Below are 21,488 nucleotides of genomic sequence, written 5' to 3' on the forward strand. Positions count from 1 at the left end.
CAGAGCAGAAGAGATGGCACCACAATCTGGTTCCTTTGTTCATGGGCAAATGAGGGATCAGAAAGGACATTTACCTACAAAGACTAGAGCAGCTGGGTCCAGTGCTCTTGATAGAAAATTTTCATTACTCTGCATTTTACAGCACCTGTCCTTAACTTGGCAAAATTTACCAAGTTTTGTCTATTTCATATAAACACCATCCAGTATAAAGTCAAAGGAAAAAGCTGTTTTTTGTTTCTTTTAGTGGTAAATTTTGAAAGATGATTCATAGTATATTTCTGAGACAACCTTGGATAAGAGCTTTTTAAGAAAAGGAGGAGGAGCAGAATTAACAAGCCTCACTGCTCAGTTAAATTGTGACTCTAAATAGGTCAGCTATAGAAGTGTAAAACACTCCAATAAATGGGTACATTTACTCTTCACAGAATCACAGAATGGGTCAGGTTAGAAGGGACCACAGTGGATTATCTGGTCCAACTGCCCTGCTCAAACAGGGTCATCCTTGGAGCACACAGTGCAGGTCTGCATCCACACAGTTCTGGAATACCTCCAGTGAGGGAGACTCCACAACCTCTCCGGGCAACCTTTTCCAGTGCTCTGTCACTCACACAGTGAAGTTCTTCCTCATATTTAGGTGGAACTTCCTGTGCATCAGTTTCTGCCCATTGCCTCTTGTCCTATTGCTTGGCACCGCTGAGAAGAGCCTGGAAACCTCCTCCTGACACCCCTGCCCCTTCAGTTACTTGTATACATTGATAAATTCTCCTTTCAGCCATCTCTTCTGGAGGTGAAGAGCCTCAGCTCTCCCAGCCTTTCCTCATAAGAGAGATGCTCCAGTCCTTTCATTATCTTCTGCTGCTATTTGCTGGACCCGCTCCAGGAGCTCCGTGTCTCTCCTGGTCTGAGGAGCCCTGAACTGGACACAGCACTTCAGATGTGGCCTCACTAGGACTGAGTAGAGGAGCAGGATCAACTCCCTTGTTGGCAATGCTCTTCCTAATGCACCCCAGTACACCATTGACCTTCTTGTCCACAAGGGCACTGCTGGCTCATGGACAGCTTGTTGTGCACCAGGACCCTCAGGTCCTTCTCTTCAGAGCATACTTCCAGCAGGTCAGCCTTCAATCTGTGCTGGTCCATGGAGTTTTTCTTCCCCAGGTGCAGGACGCTGCATTTGCCTTTGTTGAATTTCAGTTCTTGTAAACAATCAGATAAGAGTCAAGTTGTAATTTCCGTTACAAATATCTACATTTCAAATATCCTGCATTTGCCAGGATTAAGATCATAAGGTCTCTAAGCAGTAAGGTAGGAAGTGAGGGAATCTAAATGCACATGGAGTCAATGCACATAGAAAACTTGCTGGACCGTGTCTATGAACCTTGTCACGTCAGAGACTGAGTCAGCCTTTTGTGTTCAGCACTGAGATGTACAACCCTATCCTCTGCAGCTGGTAATCCCATCCTGTCTCCTCAGGATCCCCATCTCCCTCCCTGCTCACCCCTCCTTCAAATCCCATTTAGTAGTTTGAGCCTTGCAAGCAAGATTTGGGAAGGACATGCTAGTTCTAAGCACAGTGACACTCAGACACAGGACAAATGAGATAGAAGAATCTATATTAGTTTTCTGCTTTCTTTGCTTCTACCCTCCTGTGGAGTTAGGAAAAAAAGCTCTCTTTCCATGAGAAAGTAAAGGCTGCCTGAACAAGTAAGTGAATGCAATGACTGTGGCGTTTGTGTTGCAGCCATTTTCATACAAACAGCTTCAGATAACTTTGCAGTATCAGCCTCAATGTGTACTTTGTTTAGAAAAGATTCCCCTAATCATCAAAGCACTGCATAAAAAACAATCATAGCAATTAGGACATGCCAAACAGAAGAGACAGCTGTGAAGAGTTTTTTGTCCTTTTTCTCTGAACATCCTTCCTTTGATTCACTTGAGTTCAATTTTCTAGTCCTTAACTTCAGGCTCTTTCAAACAGACATAGCCCTTACAAAGCTATCCAACTGCTAACACTGCTCCACTGTCTTCAGAGCAATAGCAGAGCCTTGCTCCTCACTCATCCAGCTTTCACCCAAACATACATGCTGTTTTCACCCCATCCCCAGGGCACTGAAAGTCTCTAGGGCTCTAACTGCCCCTTCCAAAGAGTGATTCTGCTGAGGTATTTGACAAGAAATAAGTTAGCATACTACAGCAGGGCCAAAAGAAGTTCAACATTCAAACATTTATGCTCTAACATAAACATAGATAAAAATTTTTATGTATCTGTGAGTTGCTTCCTTCTCACTTATTTGAGACTTTTTTTACGTCATAAATGATGTAAATGGAATTCAGATTACTATTCCACTTGTATAGCATCTAGTATCATTGATCCTGTCATTTAAGTGCTTGGACTTAATAGTTTTTAAGTCATAAGATGGTAGAAGACAAAAGGGTTGTTTTTTTTTTTTTTTAATTGAACTTTTGTCTACAGTATGCCATATTTATTTTCTGATGCACTCTCAAATTTATTATCATGAAGCTAAAGAATATAGCTTCCTCAGCCTTAAAAAGATAGCTTGGAAGATCTATTAAGAAATATCCTGGAAGCAGGTATACAAGAACACAACCTGGAGCGCTTTAAGAATAACCACTGTAGTCCTTTAAGAATAAGCTGTGCTGTACAATAGTTGCACCACAGCTGCCACAGTGGACAAAAGTGAAAAACATCACCAGTTTTCCATAAGTAGCCAAACATTCTCGGATTAATTGTAAAAAGGACAAAATTCAGCCTGCTACAATTTAAAATAAGTTTGTTGTTTAAAACTGATTCTAAAGACCATGAAAACATTAACAACTTGATGAATTACTTTTCTCTGAGTTAATGTTTTATTTTCACTTCTAACATAATGGAAAAGACATGAGAAAACTAACACAGTATTAGGCACTTTCTTTAGCATGATCAGTGTTTTAGATGAAGAGGAATGATTTTTAGATGTATCTAGTGAACTATATAGCCTCAAATATTGGATTGTTCAACTTAAAAATTTTGAAAGGAAATTACTTTCTGTTCTTTGTAAAGACCTTAAACCCTCAGATGCAAAAGCCAGTCACCCCTTTAATATAACCATTTCCCATACACCTTTTAACACTTACACATCAAAGTGTTTATATTATTGAAATGGCAGGCATTTAGCTACCTTTTGATGTCTGTTTTGCAAGATATAATTGCAATTTGACTGATGCCTTCTCTTCCTTATGCCAGTATAAGGCTCTGCAGCTGTGTCCTTGGGACTTCCTGGTTTGAAATACAAATGGCAGCAACCAAATTGTCAGGAACAACACACACCTGCAGGGCATACTCAGACCAATCTGTATACTCCCTCTAGTGAAGATAGCAAGCACAATGTCTAAAATGAAAATAAGCAGACTGGTTAGACAGGTGACACTTCCAATGCTTTCCAAACATTTCTACTTCATGACAGTTTGCCAAGCAAAGTAGCTTACAGCTCATGAAGGATTTACCAGAGAGATTACAGCAACTACAGCCAACGAGCAGCGCCCTTTGCAGAGCACACATCTAACTTGATTAAGCCTGCATGTAGCCCTGTCACTTGCTATAAGCCTTCCTGCTTATTTCAAGTTGTTAAGCAGAAACCACAATTCTTTAATGATATCCTTTCCCATGAGCAATGGCTGTAGCAGTTACAGCAATGTCATTCAGTTCCTAACAAGAAGAAAAATAATTCACGAGGGGGGTGGTAATCCTCAAGAAAAACTTTCCTGAAATGATGTATGCAATACTCTGTAAAGCTGAGGACACATTCATGAACATCCCATTTTTATACTGGCTGAATTACTTGTCTTCAGATTCTGTCTCTTTAAGTATATGAGTAGCTTCTAGATTAATGCCACCCTTCTCCTCAGAAAGACTGTGACAACAAGTGAAGAAGGAGGGCGTACAATGCTGGCAGATGAATGCAAGTGCTGTGTACATCAGTATGAGATTCTGCAGAGATAGTAGAGAACTTTCAACATTTGTGTCAGTACACCCATGTGAACATTCACATGTGCAAGTTGATTGCCCACCAACTCAATAAATATTTCTCCTTGTGTGTGCACATGGCAGACTCATGTGTTTATATACACAGTTGGGTTGCCATACATTCAGTAAACTGATTCATTACAGTATTTCTGGTTAATGATCCATTTCATTATCTCTCCAATCTCTGCAGCATTAAGGAGAAAGCTGTGAGAATATATCAAAATGAAACCTGTCTTCTTCACAGATATGTCCCATGTCCCATGCAACAGCTCATTCTGAATATTATTTTTGCTTGCCTATTTCTTCTCTTCACCACTTCTCAGGGACTTTCCATATCTTTATATCCCTAATCTGTTTTAAGAATCAAAAAGAGGATGTCCCTCTAATAAAAGCATGCCCATCCATCACTCTATGTCTCCCCTAGCTTGCAAAGTAGCCTCAAAAGAGTTAAATAATGTACTTTGAAATGCAATTGTACAATCTGTCATAATAATAGTAACATTAGTAAGTACCTGAAAAGAACTTCACAAATAGAAGTTCTGTTCTACAGGTAAGATTCATCTCAGCTAATTTCAGACACTGAAATCAAGTGTTTAACCTAAATTAGGTGGTTCATCTCCCCCTTAATTAAGCAATAGATGCACATACTGCCAGAGGATGAGTCATTCTACATTTACATAACTCAGAAAAAATGAAGGAATTACCATCAAGAAGTATTTATCTCTGTCATCTGGATATAGTAGGAGCTCAGACTAGATGTCAACTGGCTTTAATGAGGTAAGGTGAATTCCACTCTGGAAGCCTCACAGAATCACAGTAATATTAAGGTTGGAAAAGACCTCCATGATCATTTGACCAAACACCACCACACCAACTAAACCACAGCACTAAGTGCCACACCGAGTTGTTTCTTGAACACTTCTAGAGATGGTAAATCCACTATCTACACTGTTTAACCATCCTTTCAGTGAAAAAATACTTCCTGATGGCTATCCTGAACTTTCCCTGGTGCAGCTTGAGACTCTTTTTGTCCTTTTGCTGGTTTGCCTGGGAGAAGATGCTGACTCCCACCTGGCTACAGCCTCATTTCAGGTAGTTAGAGAGAGTTCTCAGTTTTCAGCAGGACCTCCAACAATTCCTAAACTGACAAATATAATTAATAGGGTTCCAATTCTCAATAAATACAAAAATTACAAGAATTATAAGAATTAAAAATTTTCTTGAAACAATTTTTGTTCTGTGCTCCTCACTCTTTGTTGATTCTGAACTTCAATGATCTATGATGCAGTAAAAAAGTGCTAGGACTCTCTTGAAATTTCCTAATATTTTCCATTGGTCCCAAGGTATTTGCAGACAGGAAAAAGCAGTCCTAAAGAGCCTCTTGCCTGTGCTCCACATATTCTATTCATATGATCATTAATCACACACACTTAGTCCCGACTTAACAGCAGGATTCAGCTATCAAGGCCTAATATTACTGAACTCAAAAAGAAAGATTTCTTTAAACAAATACAGTATTTTAGGACAATGGTCCTATATGGACTGGACTCTTTTGGTACATAGAATAAGACCAAGAAAGCTGACAAAGACTGGCAGTAAAGACTGTGAGTGGATTTTTACTGACCACATTTTCTACTGCCAAAAGTCATTTATGGGTGGGGCAGAAGGAGCCTCAGTTTTAATCTTAAAGCCATGAATGCGAACAATTCTCTCTGCAGAATTTATGAGCTGTTTTACTTATCAGTATTTCCTCAGAGTTTTCATATAGGCAGATTGATTACTCCTTCCTTATACCGTTTCTGCATACTCCAGTTTGGCTATACAGTGCATAAAATGGACATGAACTGCATACTGTACCATACAAGGAAATTAAAGGCAGTGACATGCCAATCATAGCTCTTAAATTTTTGTTCAAAGACACAACAGGATATCACTTATAAGAAATATCTAAATATCCAAATACTTCAGCAACAAGGATAACCTAAATATTTTGGAATTTTTAATTAACCAAATTCCATAGGTCATCTAAACAGATAGAATTTTTATTTTAAAATAGTAAATTGACAGTTTTATTTTATTCTGTAACAAGCCCAGCTTTCATAAAACAATTCATTCTGAATGTTTTCAGTGCACAAAGAATTCTCTTTCTTTTCTCTTTAAGTGCATGATTTCCCTAAATAAAAATCTCAGATTAAATGATTATCAGAAAATACCAGTCAGCTCACATAAAACATCACAGGATACAAAATAGCCCAACATTCCCAAAAACGATACATGGCTTGAAAATCTTACCTTGTGAAAATGTAAGAGGTTGTAAATTGTCTAACCATGACAAAAGGGGATGATGTTCTTACTCCAGTGAACAAACAGAAAAACTCCTACTGATTTAAAGAACACAGCAAGTTCTAATTTCAGAAGGATTATTTTGTCATGTGTCTAGAATGAAGATTTCAAAGTGATGGAGCAAATAATGGATATCTTCCTAGAAGACATCACAAAGATGGTGAGAGAGCTGCAGAAGCATACAAATATAGGGTAAGAAATCTAGTCTGTTTGGAAACTGATTCCCAGTAAGTTAAAGAATTTATTTACCATCTCTTCACCAGTCTCCTCAGCATTGCAGAGGCAGATTCACAGCCCAGAGGAACTGGAGGGGGTAATGCAGCCTGAGAGAGGAAGAGTGGAGGGACAGAGTAGAGCATCACTTGCCAGACTCTGGTCTGTCACTGGGAGTGTGGGTGGCTGAGTTGCTGCTGAGTTGCTGCTGAGTGCTGTGGGTGCACTAACACACATGGTCTAAGCAGCACAGGGAATCAGTGCTTCTGCTGGGTTTGCCTGTTTCAGTATTGAACATATCAGTTAATGCTGCAATTAATGACAAGCAAAAAGATATGTTCTACATCTCACTTTTTTGCATGTTACTATAAGCAGTAATTCTATCCTTTCTTTCAAAATTCTAACCTTTCTTTACCAAAAAGATAACATATATGACATGTGATGCATACGTAGATATATGTGCACATGTATAATGTCCACATATGCATCTCTAAACCACCTTCCACATTATTAAAAAAAATGTGTTGGCTACACTTTAAACTTTCGTAAATACATAGATAAATGTTAACAGGTATCTGTATATGAGCACAAATACCCATCTCTGTATTTAATATGAACCATAGACTAAATATGTATAGTGGTTTCACTCTACTTAGGATTCATTGCTGGTGCCAAAATGCTAAGGCTACAATTATTATCTGTGTGCTAAAAAATTAAATCTCATGGTGGCTTTAGAGGAGTTGTACTCATCTATTACATGAATTGCTGGTTTAACACTTTGAGTCATATCCAAGCTGTATCCTGCTACTCCAAAAATGTTGGGGCAAACCAATGCTTGTCACACTGAAACACATTTCAAAGTATCCTAAAAGCAGCTGCAGAAAAAAAATCAATCATATGAGAACAAAAACTGTTAGTTAAATAGCTGTTCTATAGAGTTTAACCAGTAAGGGTAAAACACCCAAACTGCACTCAAAGGAAGACACTCTATTGATCTCAAAGAAACAGCACTTTATAATAATGTTGCCTTCTATAGTTCTTAAGTATCCAATTGGAATTGTATCAAATATTAGTAGAAATATCATCATTCCTAAAGTCTAAATAAGAAAACCAAAGGTAGTTGTACAAGAGTGCTGTTGCACTTGGACTTTCTTGCTTTTGTATCTAAGGTTCTACTTGAATATTTCTGTTAAAATGTTTCAGCATTAAAAAGAAAAAAAAAAAGTTATATAATCACACAGCTAGTGATAAATCCACATTAATCTTACCAAGCAGCTCAGGAACTATCAATAAATTACACTTTGCCTCATAGTGGATCTATGTGAAGTAATACCCCAGCCTTTTCCAAAATGATCCAAAATGTTTTGTTGCTTTGAAATGGTAGCAGTATTCATACATTGTAAAAAGCCTCTACTCAACCTTCAGTTCAGGGTAACTACTGCATCCATGCAGAATTTTATGAGAAATTGACTAAATTACAAATACAGGCTCACAATATGGCAGAAACCAAAATTCATCTATACCTTCCAAAAGACCAATATTTGGATATGACACTGATTTATAGCTTGATGAATATACGTAATATTTCTCTTGAATTAATTAGGACAAAATAACTTCTTTATATTGAAATGGTGTTGTGAATCTTATGTTACTCTGTGCAAAGGCTGTTGAGACCTTTAAAGACAAGTACACATCTGAGTGAAAATTATTTTTGAAAATACTCACTTTATTATCAAACAAAATAAAATTTTTACTGGGAAGTGAAGTTTTGTCCCTTAGACTGAAATGTGACTACAATCACTCTATCTTTGCTGGCATTTATATAGATATGTCAAAATAAAATTTTGCAACTTTATTCAAATAAATTAGACTATTAATTGTCCAGGGGAAAGTGAAAATATCTTCCACAGATGCAAATATGTCCATAACCCTCTTGCTTTTAGGAGGTCTGAGTTATCCAGTATTTATCTTGCTGATCTGAATCTCCTGTATAATATTATTTTTCTTTTGCCAAATCACCTTTAAATAATTTTTTTGAATGACACTATTCAATTAAACACAGCAGTACTCACTGTGTTGAGATTTGCATGCTGTCTTCTCTGAAACTTTGCTTATTCAGCTCCCCTCAGTACTCTACATCTCTGTATCATGTCCACAAATAAGGCTGAATAACTCAGAAAAAATCCTGCACTGACTTGGTGGAGCCCTGGGAAAAAGCCTTGTTTTCATTTCCACACATTTTTCTTTTATTGCCCACTCCCTTGTGCTAATAGCTTATCTTATAAACCAAAACACTTTAGGCTGTGACTGACATAGCTGTCACAGATGGGGAGGGTTGCTTTGCTCTCGTTCATGGGTAACACAAACACCAACCCATTCCCAACACCCAGCTGGAGAAAACTTGTTCTTGCATAAGAGAAGTCGGGATGTGAAAGTCCTCCAAATTAGACTGCATTAACCTCCCCCACACATCTGGAGATGGCATCACCTGTGAACAGAGTACTTGTCAATCACTACAATGGTTTCTTTGTGGAGCAACCTATGTCTTAGGTTTCAGCTAATAATACAGAACCCTACCAGCTTTCAGACTGATACTGCAGCAAGGTAAATGAAACAGCAAAGGCACTGTTATTCTTGCCTTGTTTTTGTCAGGATCACAAGGTTATACAGGAAAAAAGTGCATGTTGTATAGAAAATGCCTTCTACATCTCTCTTATTATAAGCAGGAAAAAAGAATGCATGTATTATTAGACAGGAAGCTGAAAACATCAGTAGCAGATTAGGCTAAAAAATCATTTTTCTATGATAATTAAAAGTAACTTAAATAACACTTTGAAAAGTAGCTAATTAGATGATTTCTTCAGTATTTAACAAATAATAATCAATTAATAGTTAGCCAAGAAACAACTTCACTCTAAAAACTCCATTCATTATTACCATTTCATATATGAGCTGATTTCAAGGAGGTACTTGATAGTAACCAGAAATTAAACTGGATTGTGAATTCCCATGTGAGCAGCTCAGCCTTACTCCCTCTCAGAAATATTTCAAAAATAAATCTGAACCTGCAGCTCTCAAGCTTTCAGATTTGTGCTGCTCCTTCATGAGAAACAGATTCCTTCAGCTCTTCCTTCCAGTACTCTGTCTATGGCTGGTGAGCTGGCCAGTAATGATGAAAGCAGGCAGACTGCTCAGCTGAGGAAATTTCTAAATTCCTTTTGAACTTTTATTTGTTATTTCACATTCTTATTTAATGCCTATTTATTTCCACTACAGAGACAGCTTACAAAAAAAGAGCTTGAAAAAACAAAAACCAAAGCAAAACAAAAATACTCCCCCCCAAAAAAGAAATCAACTTGTTTACTGCATAGATGTGTTGCCAGGAAATCTTATTGTTGTAGTGGTGAGTAAAAATCTTGCACCCTGACTTATGTCTCACTCACCCCTAAATCATGTATGAGCCATGAAGCCTTTCCTGATTAATGAAAGTGGTCAAATATTTTACACTTGCTAGGAAGTCATCTTTCTGTGCATGGCCATGCTCATTACTAAGCTGTGATGGTTTTACTCATGGCCTGTAATTCAAATCCTGATGCACAACAGGAAGTTTTCACTGCCAAATCTTTTGGAGCTTAACACAATATCAATAAGATACAAAACCAGGTGTTAAAACTGTCATAGAGAGATAATTTGAAATAGAAAACACAAGAGAGAGCTCAACAACTATTTTTGTTCAATTGTGCTGCAATTGGAGAGTTCCACGTGAACAGAATATTTTGATCAACTGTTGAGAGATATATTAAAGGATGAAATGCTTTCTGCTGAATTAAGATCAGAATGGCAGAGCAGGAAAGGAGGGTTTACAAGGAAAAAATACAACTAAAAAGATAAGTCAGACCAAATGTCATGCTGAAAGTAGGTTAGGACAATACTAATATTATACTTGGTCAAATTCTCTCATGTTTTATGCAGAGTTAGTACATTTAGTGGCTGGCACCTTCTCAGTTTATATATCCAGAAATATTATGATCCAGCTCTAACCACTTCAAAATTATGCTTCCCTTTGATTTGCTTATTTTCCAAGTTCTTTCAGCTTGGTTTACACAAAACATACACAAGAGCCATCAGAAATCCACACACGTTACATGAGGTTATCCCTTCACATTTACCAGACAAAACACTCTGCATTCTTTTTCTGAATTTTAAAGAAGTTATGCTATCTTTCAGCCAACATCCTCTTGCCAGGAAAAACAAAAAGGAAGTTTTGTGACCTTAAAAACATCATGGGCAAGTGAAGATTCACACAAAATAGTCCACTGTGAGGTTTCAGAATAGATATATGCTTCCTCCTCTTCCAGCTTAATCCCCAAACACCCTCACTTGTCAAAAGGCTATTGTTAAGGCATGGGCTTCCTCCAAGACCACATCCTGTGAATCAGGTCAGAGTGAAACACAGAGCTGATTTAAATGATCTGCTCTTTGTGTGCCCTGTAAGTGCAAGAAAATCTGACTCAAAAAATAGTCCAGTATACTAGACAAAAAGGGACAGCGGACCTAGATCAGAAAGAACACTTAGTAAAAAAAAATCAGCAGCTCTCATTTGTAATTCATGCCATTAGTATTTACTGAATACAAGTTTCTGCTACCAAGAAGCTAGGCAGTGTACTCAAAAGCAGAAATTAGGACCCCAAAAAGCCATTTTTCTTCAAAACAGGCCTGCTTCACAAATACTTAGATTTTCCACATCATATTTAACAAGTCAGCAGCCTATCAACATCATTACACACAGGACCATTGATGAGTGTTATACTGCTTCACAAAGGGCACAAAATATTCTGCATCTTTAACAAATTGTGCCAGTCTGTGCTGGTTGGATACATCAAAATCAAGAGAATCTGTCTACTGGAGTAAAATTCCACCTCCAGCTCGGAGCTGGGCCTACACTTATGCTAGCTATTGACATTAAAATGATGACAAAGCCAAAATTGTCCTTATGAAGCAAGGAGGGAAAATAACTAATTATTTGGATGTTTCATTCTTAACTGATCCCTTAGAAAAGACAAAGGATAGGCTTGTGGTTATGATGTGGAGATTAGGACTTGAGATATATATGACTTGAATCCCTAGTCCTGCCACAAAGTCCCAGCCTGAGTGTGGGAAAATCACTCATTTTCTGTTTAATCTCTCCCTTCCCTCTGTACTATGGGGTTTGTTTTTCCCTTTCTCCCACAGTCTGTGTAATAGAGCCATATGTTCTACCTGGCTGGACAGACTTCTGCACACATGCACACTACCTGTCATAATAGGACAACAATCTAGTAAAAAACTTCTAGGATCAAGGTATGGTTGAAATAAACAGAAAAATCCACAGAAAGAACATTATTTTTATTTGAGAGAAGAAATGCTTTCCAATGCAACCAAACTTCCTAATCTTAGTGGCACCCCTCACTCTGATGGGTACTTTGGGATGCTCCTTCTAGGAACCCCCTATAAAATTCAGCTAGAAGAAATATTCACTACAGTATTCCTGAAGGGATTTTAAATTAAGGATTTTTAAATTCATATGTTGAACTATGTTCCTTGCTATAGACTCTATGTTCCTTGCTATAAAGAACTGAGTCTGCAAGAGTCACTCCACTCTCGCAGGCTCTTGAGGCATGAGGACGCTCCAATACTGATATGCCAGGGAAATTAGTGTTTCCAAGCAAGCCACTAGTTTCTGGGCTCCAAGAACACCCTACTGGTGCTTTTGAGGAACTTAACAGGAACTGCAATATTTCAGTGCAATGCCTCTGGAAACACAAACACCCATAATGCACAATGGCCCTTTTCCTAAGGAAGTAAATCTGTCTGCAAAGAAAGTCCTTACATATCTGTATCACTGTGGTCCATGATGCTGTCAGCTCAGGTTCCCAGGGAAGCATGGTTTCATTACCATGCACCTAAGTCAGCTGAACCAATGAATGACAGACGAGAATGAGAAGGCTGTCGAGTCTGTCACCAATTCCTTTGCACAACGAAGGATCACTGCTAATAGTACTGTGACTGGCAAGTGTACACATTGTGTTTTCCATTGATGGAGATACTATATTTTCCACAGGCAAAGTTCCTCTGTTGAACTACTATTACACCCAGGAAGTTTTACTAGAGCCTAACTAGAACCTCCTAGAGTATAAGCCCATAATTTTTATCTGAAGAGGAGACCACTTAGCTCCATTTGTGGTTATGAAGAACAGATTATCCCAGGGGACTGCAAGAGTGCTGCACCAAGCAAATGTTGCTGGGTTGCTTCAATTCTGCTGGTGCATTCACAGTGCATCGTCCTGCAGACACACACCCATTTTTGAGGAAAGGATTTTTTATTGAATAGTTGTTTGGTCAGAAAATCCCCAAGTAGCTTTCCCAGGCACAAATGCAATACAAAAGGGTAAGTGTGATTGTTTTCTGATGATGTATAAAACCAGCTCACAATGCAACAATTGATACGAAGTAAGTTGAGTTCTATGTTCTTATTTTGTAAAGTAACATGAAAGCAGTAGAAATTTAGGCAGAGTTCTAAAGGTCAGGTTGATGAATACCCTCCTATCCATGATCCCAATTAAAAATTACAGACGAGAAACATCATTCAGCCTACATTCAATACAATTTGTTCACAAATATGAAAGATTTAAGAGTTGATATTGTGTTACTTTACTTTTATATCAACTCTATGAAAATGTGCTTGATACAGATGATTAGACAATAAACATATAACAGTGAAATTTAGACCCTGCTCATACAGAATGAAGTTCTTAAATCAGTTATAGCATAGACAGATGGTACTGGATACATAAAGCACATTAAAGACGCCATTATCTGTTTGATAAAGAAATAATTCAGAGCACTACAAGAAGCTGAAACTGCTGACAATCTGAACTCCTGCCAACTGTCCTGGCTTCATTGGGGCTGTGTGAATTTTAAACACACATAGTCCCAGGTGTCCACAGTGCTGACTGAAATTTCTGGAAGCTAGTTCAATGCTTTTGAGACACTGCTGGCTTCTCATCACTACTGTTCACTATGGGGAGAAGATTGGTGGTTTCTGGCTGCTTCTGCTGCTCTTTCTGTTGCCTTGGCTGTAGTGCTGTAAATGAAACACTCGGCACGATGAGCAGCCTCTTTTCTTGCCAACCCACACGGCAGATACCTCCAGGGCACTAGTGCTGAGAAAAGGAAGGGTATGACAAAATGGGGAAAGAAACTAATTTATTTATGTTCCCTAGATTCAGTGTGTCAAGAAACTCTGTGGAGCTTGGCCCCCAGAGACCAGACAAAAATATATCCAAGAAATTGAAAAGTACAAGAGATATGTGATTGCAACAGATGCCTAGCTTTGGAGAGATTTGGGGAATGCTGGGAAAGGGTCACAGAAACCTAAGTAAGTGGTGTCGTAGGGTTAGCTGAGGAAAGACAGAGATATGGAAGTCATGTATGGCACACATCTGGTGTTCCAATATGCACAGCACTCCCATTGACGTGAACAGGAGCTCCACCCATGTATGGAATACAAAAATGTTTGTCTTGAGATCTGTCTTTTTATATAAAAAGTTCTCCAAGTTTAGTGTCTTATGATAGGCAGGATTTACCACATCACTGACAAACTACTTAAAATTGATGAGGGAAAAATGAGAGGCTCCACGCACATCTTAATGACCTAGTGCAAAAAGGCTGGCTGAATGACACTAGAAGGCCTCAGAGTAAAACTGAGATGCAAAGGTACAAAGCCAAATTAAATGGACCTTAAGAGTCACTTCAACAACTCCAGCACATGCTTTTGCCTAATCACATCAAAGTATTTAGCTTGGTTTTGTGACATTCATTTTAGATTACTTTAACAGCATTCACTTGCTACAACTAAGTGTTTTGGACCCATTCTCTGTTGGACATGCTCCCCAGATAGCACTGCTCTGTCCTGCTAATTTACTGGGGACTACTTCCCCAGCTTAATAATTCAGATTTCTATGCTCTAGAGAAGTTAGTTGTGTCTCTTTACTCATGTGGACACTTAGTATTCTTTGTCATTTCTTCCAGAAGGCCTTGCAGAAGACCAATTTCCAGAATCCCCGCTAAGATCTTCCTGTATAAAAATTGACTTGTTTCATGAACTTAGTGGGGCTGGACCCCTGTGAGAGAAGTCACAAACAACTGTCTATTCATCCTATGGATACTAGTATCTCCATACTACTAGGATCTTACTACAAGCCCCCCAAACTGAGGTATCTAAGAAAGTTTTAGGTTTACATATGTGTGCTGGATCAGCTGGGGAGGCTGACTAGCACTTTCTGATAATGAACAGTGATATGAAAAATGCTGCAGGCAAGACAAGAAGACTTGTTTAGGGGATACAGAGAAAAATAAGTCATATTCAGTAGCCTGTAAAGATGTCTGCCAACAGGAAGGGAAAAGCAGATAAAGCACACAGCAGCAAACAGATAGCATGAACAAAGAGAAACTGAAAACAAAAAAAACCAAAAGAAATAAGATAATACAACAGTAAAGGAATTAATTAACTCAGGAAAGAAGACTAAAATCTTATCATCCAAGTCATACAACCAAAACACTACAATTAATATATCAGATTAATCTCAGAGAAAATTCACTTTGGAAGCATAAATTCAAGAGCATTCCTTCAAGAGCAGGGCTCTTGAAAGAAGGAAGTCTAATAATGGGAGGAAAACTTTGGGAACATAAAGAAGAGCATTGCAAGGAGCAGCCCAAGGAAGCCAGACCAGAAGACCAGTGTGCCTAGTAGGGGTTGTTGACTCCTAGCAGCTGCACAGCTTTGTGCTGGAGAGGACTCCTGGCAACACACTTGTGACTACACCATTAAATGTGTGTGAGTAGCTGAAATCAATCACACTTTCAGGTGACCTGGAGTAAAACACTGTTGCATTTTGCTACAGGTCAATATTACAAACTCACTGAACAGAGACCCTGTTGTCCAACCCCCTTACTAAAGCAGGTTCACCTAGAACAGGTTGCACAGGATTGCACCTATACAGGTTTTGAATGTCTCCAGAGAAGACTTCATAACTTCTCTGGATAGCCCATTCCAGTGCTCTGTCATCCTCAAAGTAAAGAATTTTTTTCTTGAAATTCAATGGAAATTCCTGTGCTTCAGTTTGTGCCCTTTGATCCTCACCCTGTTTCTAGGCACAACTGAACAGTCTGGCCCCAGCCTCTCAATACCCAGCCTTAAAATAATATAGTGCAGAGAGACAATTCAGTGAACAAATCACTTGATTTTGCAAAGAAATTCTTTTTTCCTTCCTATAGTTTTAAGTCATTGTTTAATTTACCATTCTACAATATCAATGGATATTTTTTTCACTTTGTTACTGTTTAGTGGCTCAAAAGCAAAAAGCAACCTACCATGATCTGATGAATAATTTTGCAAGCAGTATAAAAGTGGTGGTAAAGAAATACAAATAATACTATAACCACAGAAGAATATTAGAAAATATAGTGGTGTTTTCAGACTTGGTTTTGCATAAAAACACTCTATGGTCCAGCTGAATAGCAAAACTCCATCTGCAAATACCCATCACAGACAGCCAGCATTTCACCTCATGAATCCAGCAGCTGGATTCTGTTCCTGTGTACATATATAGGAATAAACTTTTGTCTATATGATACTCAGGGAAAAAGAATGCGCTCTGAATACTTGTGTTCAAATATTTTGCATGACTATTCACATCATAAAGTGTTCATGCAGTCAGCCTAAACATTAGTAGGTTTAGCAAGAAAGCAGATGGACCTGTTGTATGAGACTTAGGTACCAAAGCACAAATTATGAAACTCTTGAACAAAAGGGCATTTGAATAAACCACACACAAAATAATTTCAATAATTAGCAACTTATTATTTGCTTTCGTAAGCTTAACTAAGTTCTATACAATTAAGAAAAAAGGTAAACATAATCACCTCAAAACTTTTTCTACCACATTTTTTTATGATAATATCACTTTTATTAAACTCAAACTTCATCATGGCCACAAACAAGAAAACAACCAAGACTACATGTACAAGTGCAACAAAATTGTGTGAGATGAGAGAAACAGAAAGAGAAAAGAGAACTGATATTTGCTGCTGTATTCCCAACCAGCCTTGGCTTTGTGAGAAAGCTAACACTAGTAACAAAATTCTCAAACAATCAGATTTGGTGAGAGTGAAGTTCCTAGAGGAAACAGCTACGTGGCAATGACCTACTGTACTAATATGTATAACCCAAATTTATTTTAGAATTCTTAGCACTTAATAGATAGCAATAGGATACATCACAGTGACTACACGTGTCAATCTAAGTGCCTTGCAGATGGGATGAGAAAACTTGTGACCCGCAGTGCAGCAAATGTAAAACACCAAAGCAAGCAATGCAAAAGGCACTGCTTTCAGCAGACAAGAGCCAAAGTTAACCAGATGATGAATTCATGTTCCATTGTTTTTTGCAGATAGAGATCCATATTTTTCCCTCAAAAATCACTGCTGTCTTATATGCAATGATATATATAATATAAGCATACAAAAATATGTTAGCCAGATTTTACTCTCAGTTGGAAACTCAGACTAGGTATTCACTACATTTTGATTGAAAAACCTTTTATCTGACCATTTTTATAGTTACACAGTCCCAATGTACAGCATTGCATACAGCAGTTACACAGAGATATCACATGGATTAATGCATTTGCTAACAAAAGGTCTATTGAAACCAGCACTCACAAATGGTCAAGCTTTGGGATGACACAACCTGTAGTGCAGAACTTGCATCTGCCCAGCAAACCTGAAGAGACATTACCTCTAACAGCACCATCAGATCTGTGCTTAGAACTACTGTTTAAATAACCGACACATACTTCTAAGGCTACCCAGGTCGCATGGATCTCCATCACTGATGAGGACATTAGCATTAATACTTTTTTCAAGGCTGATCCTTTGAAGCTTACTGGTAAGAAAAGCAATAAAATAATGTCATATTCAAAATACCCATTCACCTTACAGTCCAAACACCTTTGGCAGAAAGATTTCATGAAACTTGCTTAAAAGGTGAATAAAAGAGCATCTTTCAAAAAATGTGCCAGGAAGAAAATTGAGTAAAGGGCTGCCACTAAGCTTTACTGGGAATGTCAGACTTATAAGGGGGTAACACAGAAAAGGCTTAGTAACTTTTTGAATGTTCAGCACTTCTATAAATCCAGGTGGCTGGGGGAAGTTTTCAGACCATCATGTGCACAGCCTGGTCTTACTCTTTATGGATCATCTTATAAAACTGCTCAGCAGCCTCCATTGAGAACATATATAGGGAAAGATGTCATGGTTGGTAGGTTGATTTTGGGAAATTAGTTTGCTTTTTGTTCTTTAGAAAAACAGTCTCTGAGATGACAGGTATTGTCAAATCAATGACATGGCAAATTGGTATCACAGTGTGTGTCCATCCAGGCTGTTATTTTACTCACTAGAAGTTCAGGAGTTCAGGACCAGATAACTTGGAAGGCTACAACTCCCAGCTGGTCTCCCACTAATTACTAATAGCTCCCAAGTGGTTTAAATACTGAAGGCAAGATGCTTTATATCTTTCTCCACTCTTTTATAAGTAAACAAGAAACACTTCTCAGCAGCCAATGTAACCTTTTGCTTTTTTTCATGGAAAATAGTATTTGCTAGTCTAATTTACTTTTCATGGACTATCCATTAAGGGACACCATAAAAAACAAAGAAAGAATATTTTCTGTAAAAAATAAGTAAACAAGCAGGAATTGCATTGTGTTGAAAAATTTATTATCTTCAAACTTATATTATCTTCATACTCACAGAAACGGGCTGTTCATCACTTGTGGTTATGAAGAGAGGAACAGTTTGCTCCTTTTTTTACATTTCGGTATAGGGTATCTGATACCACCAATGCATCATCTCTGGGAGACAGGGAGATGTGACACAGAAAACTCAAAAGGAAAAGTTAAGTGGCATGACCAAAATCTCATGTGTAAATATGTGGCAAGGTTTAAAAAGGAAACCAAATGTTCAGAATCCCAACCCTATGTTTTAACCACAAAACCAACTTTCTTCACTATAATTGAATTAACCCCGTAACTAAAAACAAAGAAAAAACAAGTACATATATGTACATCTTGCCACTGTAACAACTCTAATGACTATTAAGTGTTCTCAAACTAAGATACAATTAGAAATATATGTTTTATTCCAGGGTGGTAATCAGTTCCACAAACCAAGAGTACTAGAAAAATAAGAGGAAGTAGCCTTACAGCTTGCTGAAGCTGTGTAAACCACACATGCAGGCATAATGTACTGACTGAAAGATCTACAGAAATATATGCTGCTGACAAGAAGGGACTCAATACTCATGTAAGCATGAAAAATGTTTTCAACCACAACAGAAAGCCTAATAGAAAACCAAGCAGAAGTGTTTTTAAAAGTTAATTAGGACTCAAAAATCACTTTCCTTTACAAAAGGAAAAAACCTTAAGCAATCTAAAAAATATTGTGGCATCCTACTTCAGATAATCAATTTTTTTTTAAATCACAATGATTTGGGGCTAGATAGGGGCTAGGAAGAAGCTATTTTGCAGAGGAGAAAAGCACAAGTACACTGAGAAGCTGTTTTTCTGGTTCAGCAATTCTGCAGCAAGAATAGCCAGATCATTTGAAAATTGAAAAGAAAATCAATTGCATGTTTTTATTTTAAAAGAGCCTCCCTGTGGGAATAGGTGTGGGCGTGAGATCTCTTTTAAAATTTCATAATATAACATAAAGCTGCCAAGATTTTTTTTTTAAATATTCTGTTTACTGGGTGCCAGAATGACTTTTCTCTCCTTATGACTCTACTGATCCTTATCAAAATTCATCTGTGAAGTAACACTAACATTTAAAAACAGAATATTTATTCAGACAGCAGCACTGAGCAAAACAAATTTTCAAGGCTGCTATGAGATTTCAGTGATGACAGCAAAAGTCTATTCATTCATTTACCCCCACTTTCTGCATACAGAAAGTTTGTATCAAAGTTTTTTTCCAAAGCAAATCAACTTTTTTTAAATTGAGTTCCACAGGTAAAGCTTACCACTAACCTTGCTATCTTCAATCTCCTGAGTTTTTCCTTGAAGCGTTTTCCTCTCTCCAAAATCACAGGTTGACTTTAACGTAAGCTGACAAGAAAGCATCGAGCTCTCTGCCCCAGTAAGCTCCAAGGACTTTGGTGAGTACTTCTGTGAGCCGGTGGAGCCAAGGTTGGGTATCGGGAGGGCAGTGTGGACAGGCTTTGACCCTACAGCTGGCTGCCTCAGCTTGGAGGCAACCCCAAGCACAGGCATGGCTTCTATAAAAGTATCTTCTTTCTGCCAAAGAAAATGCTCCTGGACCTCAGTCTGGTAGACTCCAACTTCAGCAATTTCAGAGCAAATGCTTTAAACAAAAGTAGCAGTCATCTTTTCAAAAAGTCTTAAAACAATAATATTACGAGTTCCACAAGGAAGCAAAATTTTTTCTTCATCTCTCCCCTTCTCCCTTGCAGCCACTCACACACACTCTGCTCAGTGAGTCAGTGGCTCTGTAAGACTAACGCTCCTTTGGGGCGTGAACTTTTCTTGGAGGTAACTGCCACAGAGCTGCCTGTCTGGGATTAAAGAACTCATAAATTCGCTTTCTCTTCTTCCTACAGCATTCCAGGTCTGTGCATTAAGTGAATGAAGGATGGGAGAAAACGAGAGAGAAAAGAGACAAAACCTCCCCGTACTCCAACTGTCAAAACAGCTCAGAGACCACAACACTGGAAGCAGAGACCTCTTCCTGACTACATAAATAACCAGCCCACATCTTAAAAAAAAAACAAACCTCTTTTTTTTTTTTTTTTTTTTTTTTTTTTTCTGCTGTTTAAGGAAAAAAAAGGGACCTGAGCAGTGGCCAAAATAAACAGCTGTTGGACAAGTTTTCATCCCGGAAATAATCTCAGCAATGAAGCTGTTTGTCTGATTCCTTGCTATTTTTCACTGCTGACAACCATGAGCTACGGTGTTTCATTCTCTGTTCCTCCTGTGAAATCAGGTTAAAATTGTGCAAGAGTGTAGCTAGAAACAGACACTGAATCACACTGTGGGTAACGTCTATCTGTGCTATGAAAAATCCATACAAAAACAGAGCAGGATATAGGAGAACTGCAAGCATTGTTAGAAGATTTAGTCAATACAGCTTTCAGAGCTTTTTTTTTTTCTTTCTTGGTGGTGGTATTAACGTCATCTATTCAGTGTTAACACTTCCCTTTCTAAAAACGTTGAAAGCTCCATGAAGTCCATGTCCAACGCATCATTTCTGCTTGTTGCTCACAGAAATGTTCTTTGTGGCAACCTCAAATCCTTGCACATAGAAATATAAGTCAGGCAGGCAGAGCAGGCTCCAAAATGAGTCATGATGGACAGTCCAAATTGTTGAGCAGCATAAACACTTACTTAAAAGAACAACTGTAAATTCCTTTGAGATCCTGTAGCAGTGGAAACCCTTTTAAACTGACATGAGGAAAAAACCTGTGCAGAAACATCACACCATTCAACTCCTATGGGATTTTATCACCCAGCATTACACACATTGGGTTTTTTCTTATGTCTTCCAAAATAACACATAAGATGACTTGACTTATTCTGCCCCAATATACTACGTGGTATTAACTACACCTTCCTTGAACAGTATGTACTATTACCACCACAGATAAAAAGCACAAGAGAAAATAAGAGTCCTCTGGACTTTTATGTTCTCAAAACAAGGATGGCAAAAGTTAAAAAAAGCACTGAAAAGAAAGTAAATGAGAAGCAGACTAAAAAGATCTTAAATCATGCTTTTAAATTATTTTGTAGAATAAACG

General features: G+C 38.0%; 1 protein-coding gene across 1 annotated transcript in view; it reads right to left on the bottom strand.

The window, feature by feature from the left end:
- Nucleotides 1-19,947, bottom strand: part of NAV3 (neuron navigator 3) — a 248,795-nt gene extending 228,848 nt beyond the window's left edge. The window contains exon 1 of the mRNA XM_053978007.1: nt 19,705-19,947. Coding sequence (XP_053833982.1) covers nt 19,705-19,947 — 243 coding nt within the window. The remainder of the gene's footprint in view (nt 1-19,704) is intronic.
- Nucleotides 19,948-21,488: the final 1,541 nt, after the last annotated feature.

The sequence above is a fragment of the Vidua macroura genome, chromosome 5, assembly GCF_024509145.1.
Source record: "Vidua macroura isolate BioBank_ID:100142 chromosome 5, ASM2450914v1, whole genome shotgun sequence".
NCBI lineage: Eukaryota > Metazoa > Chordata > Aves > Passeriformes > Viduidae > Vidua > Vidua macroura.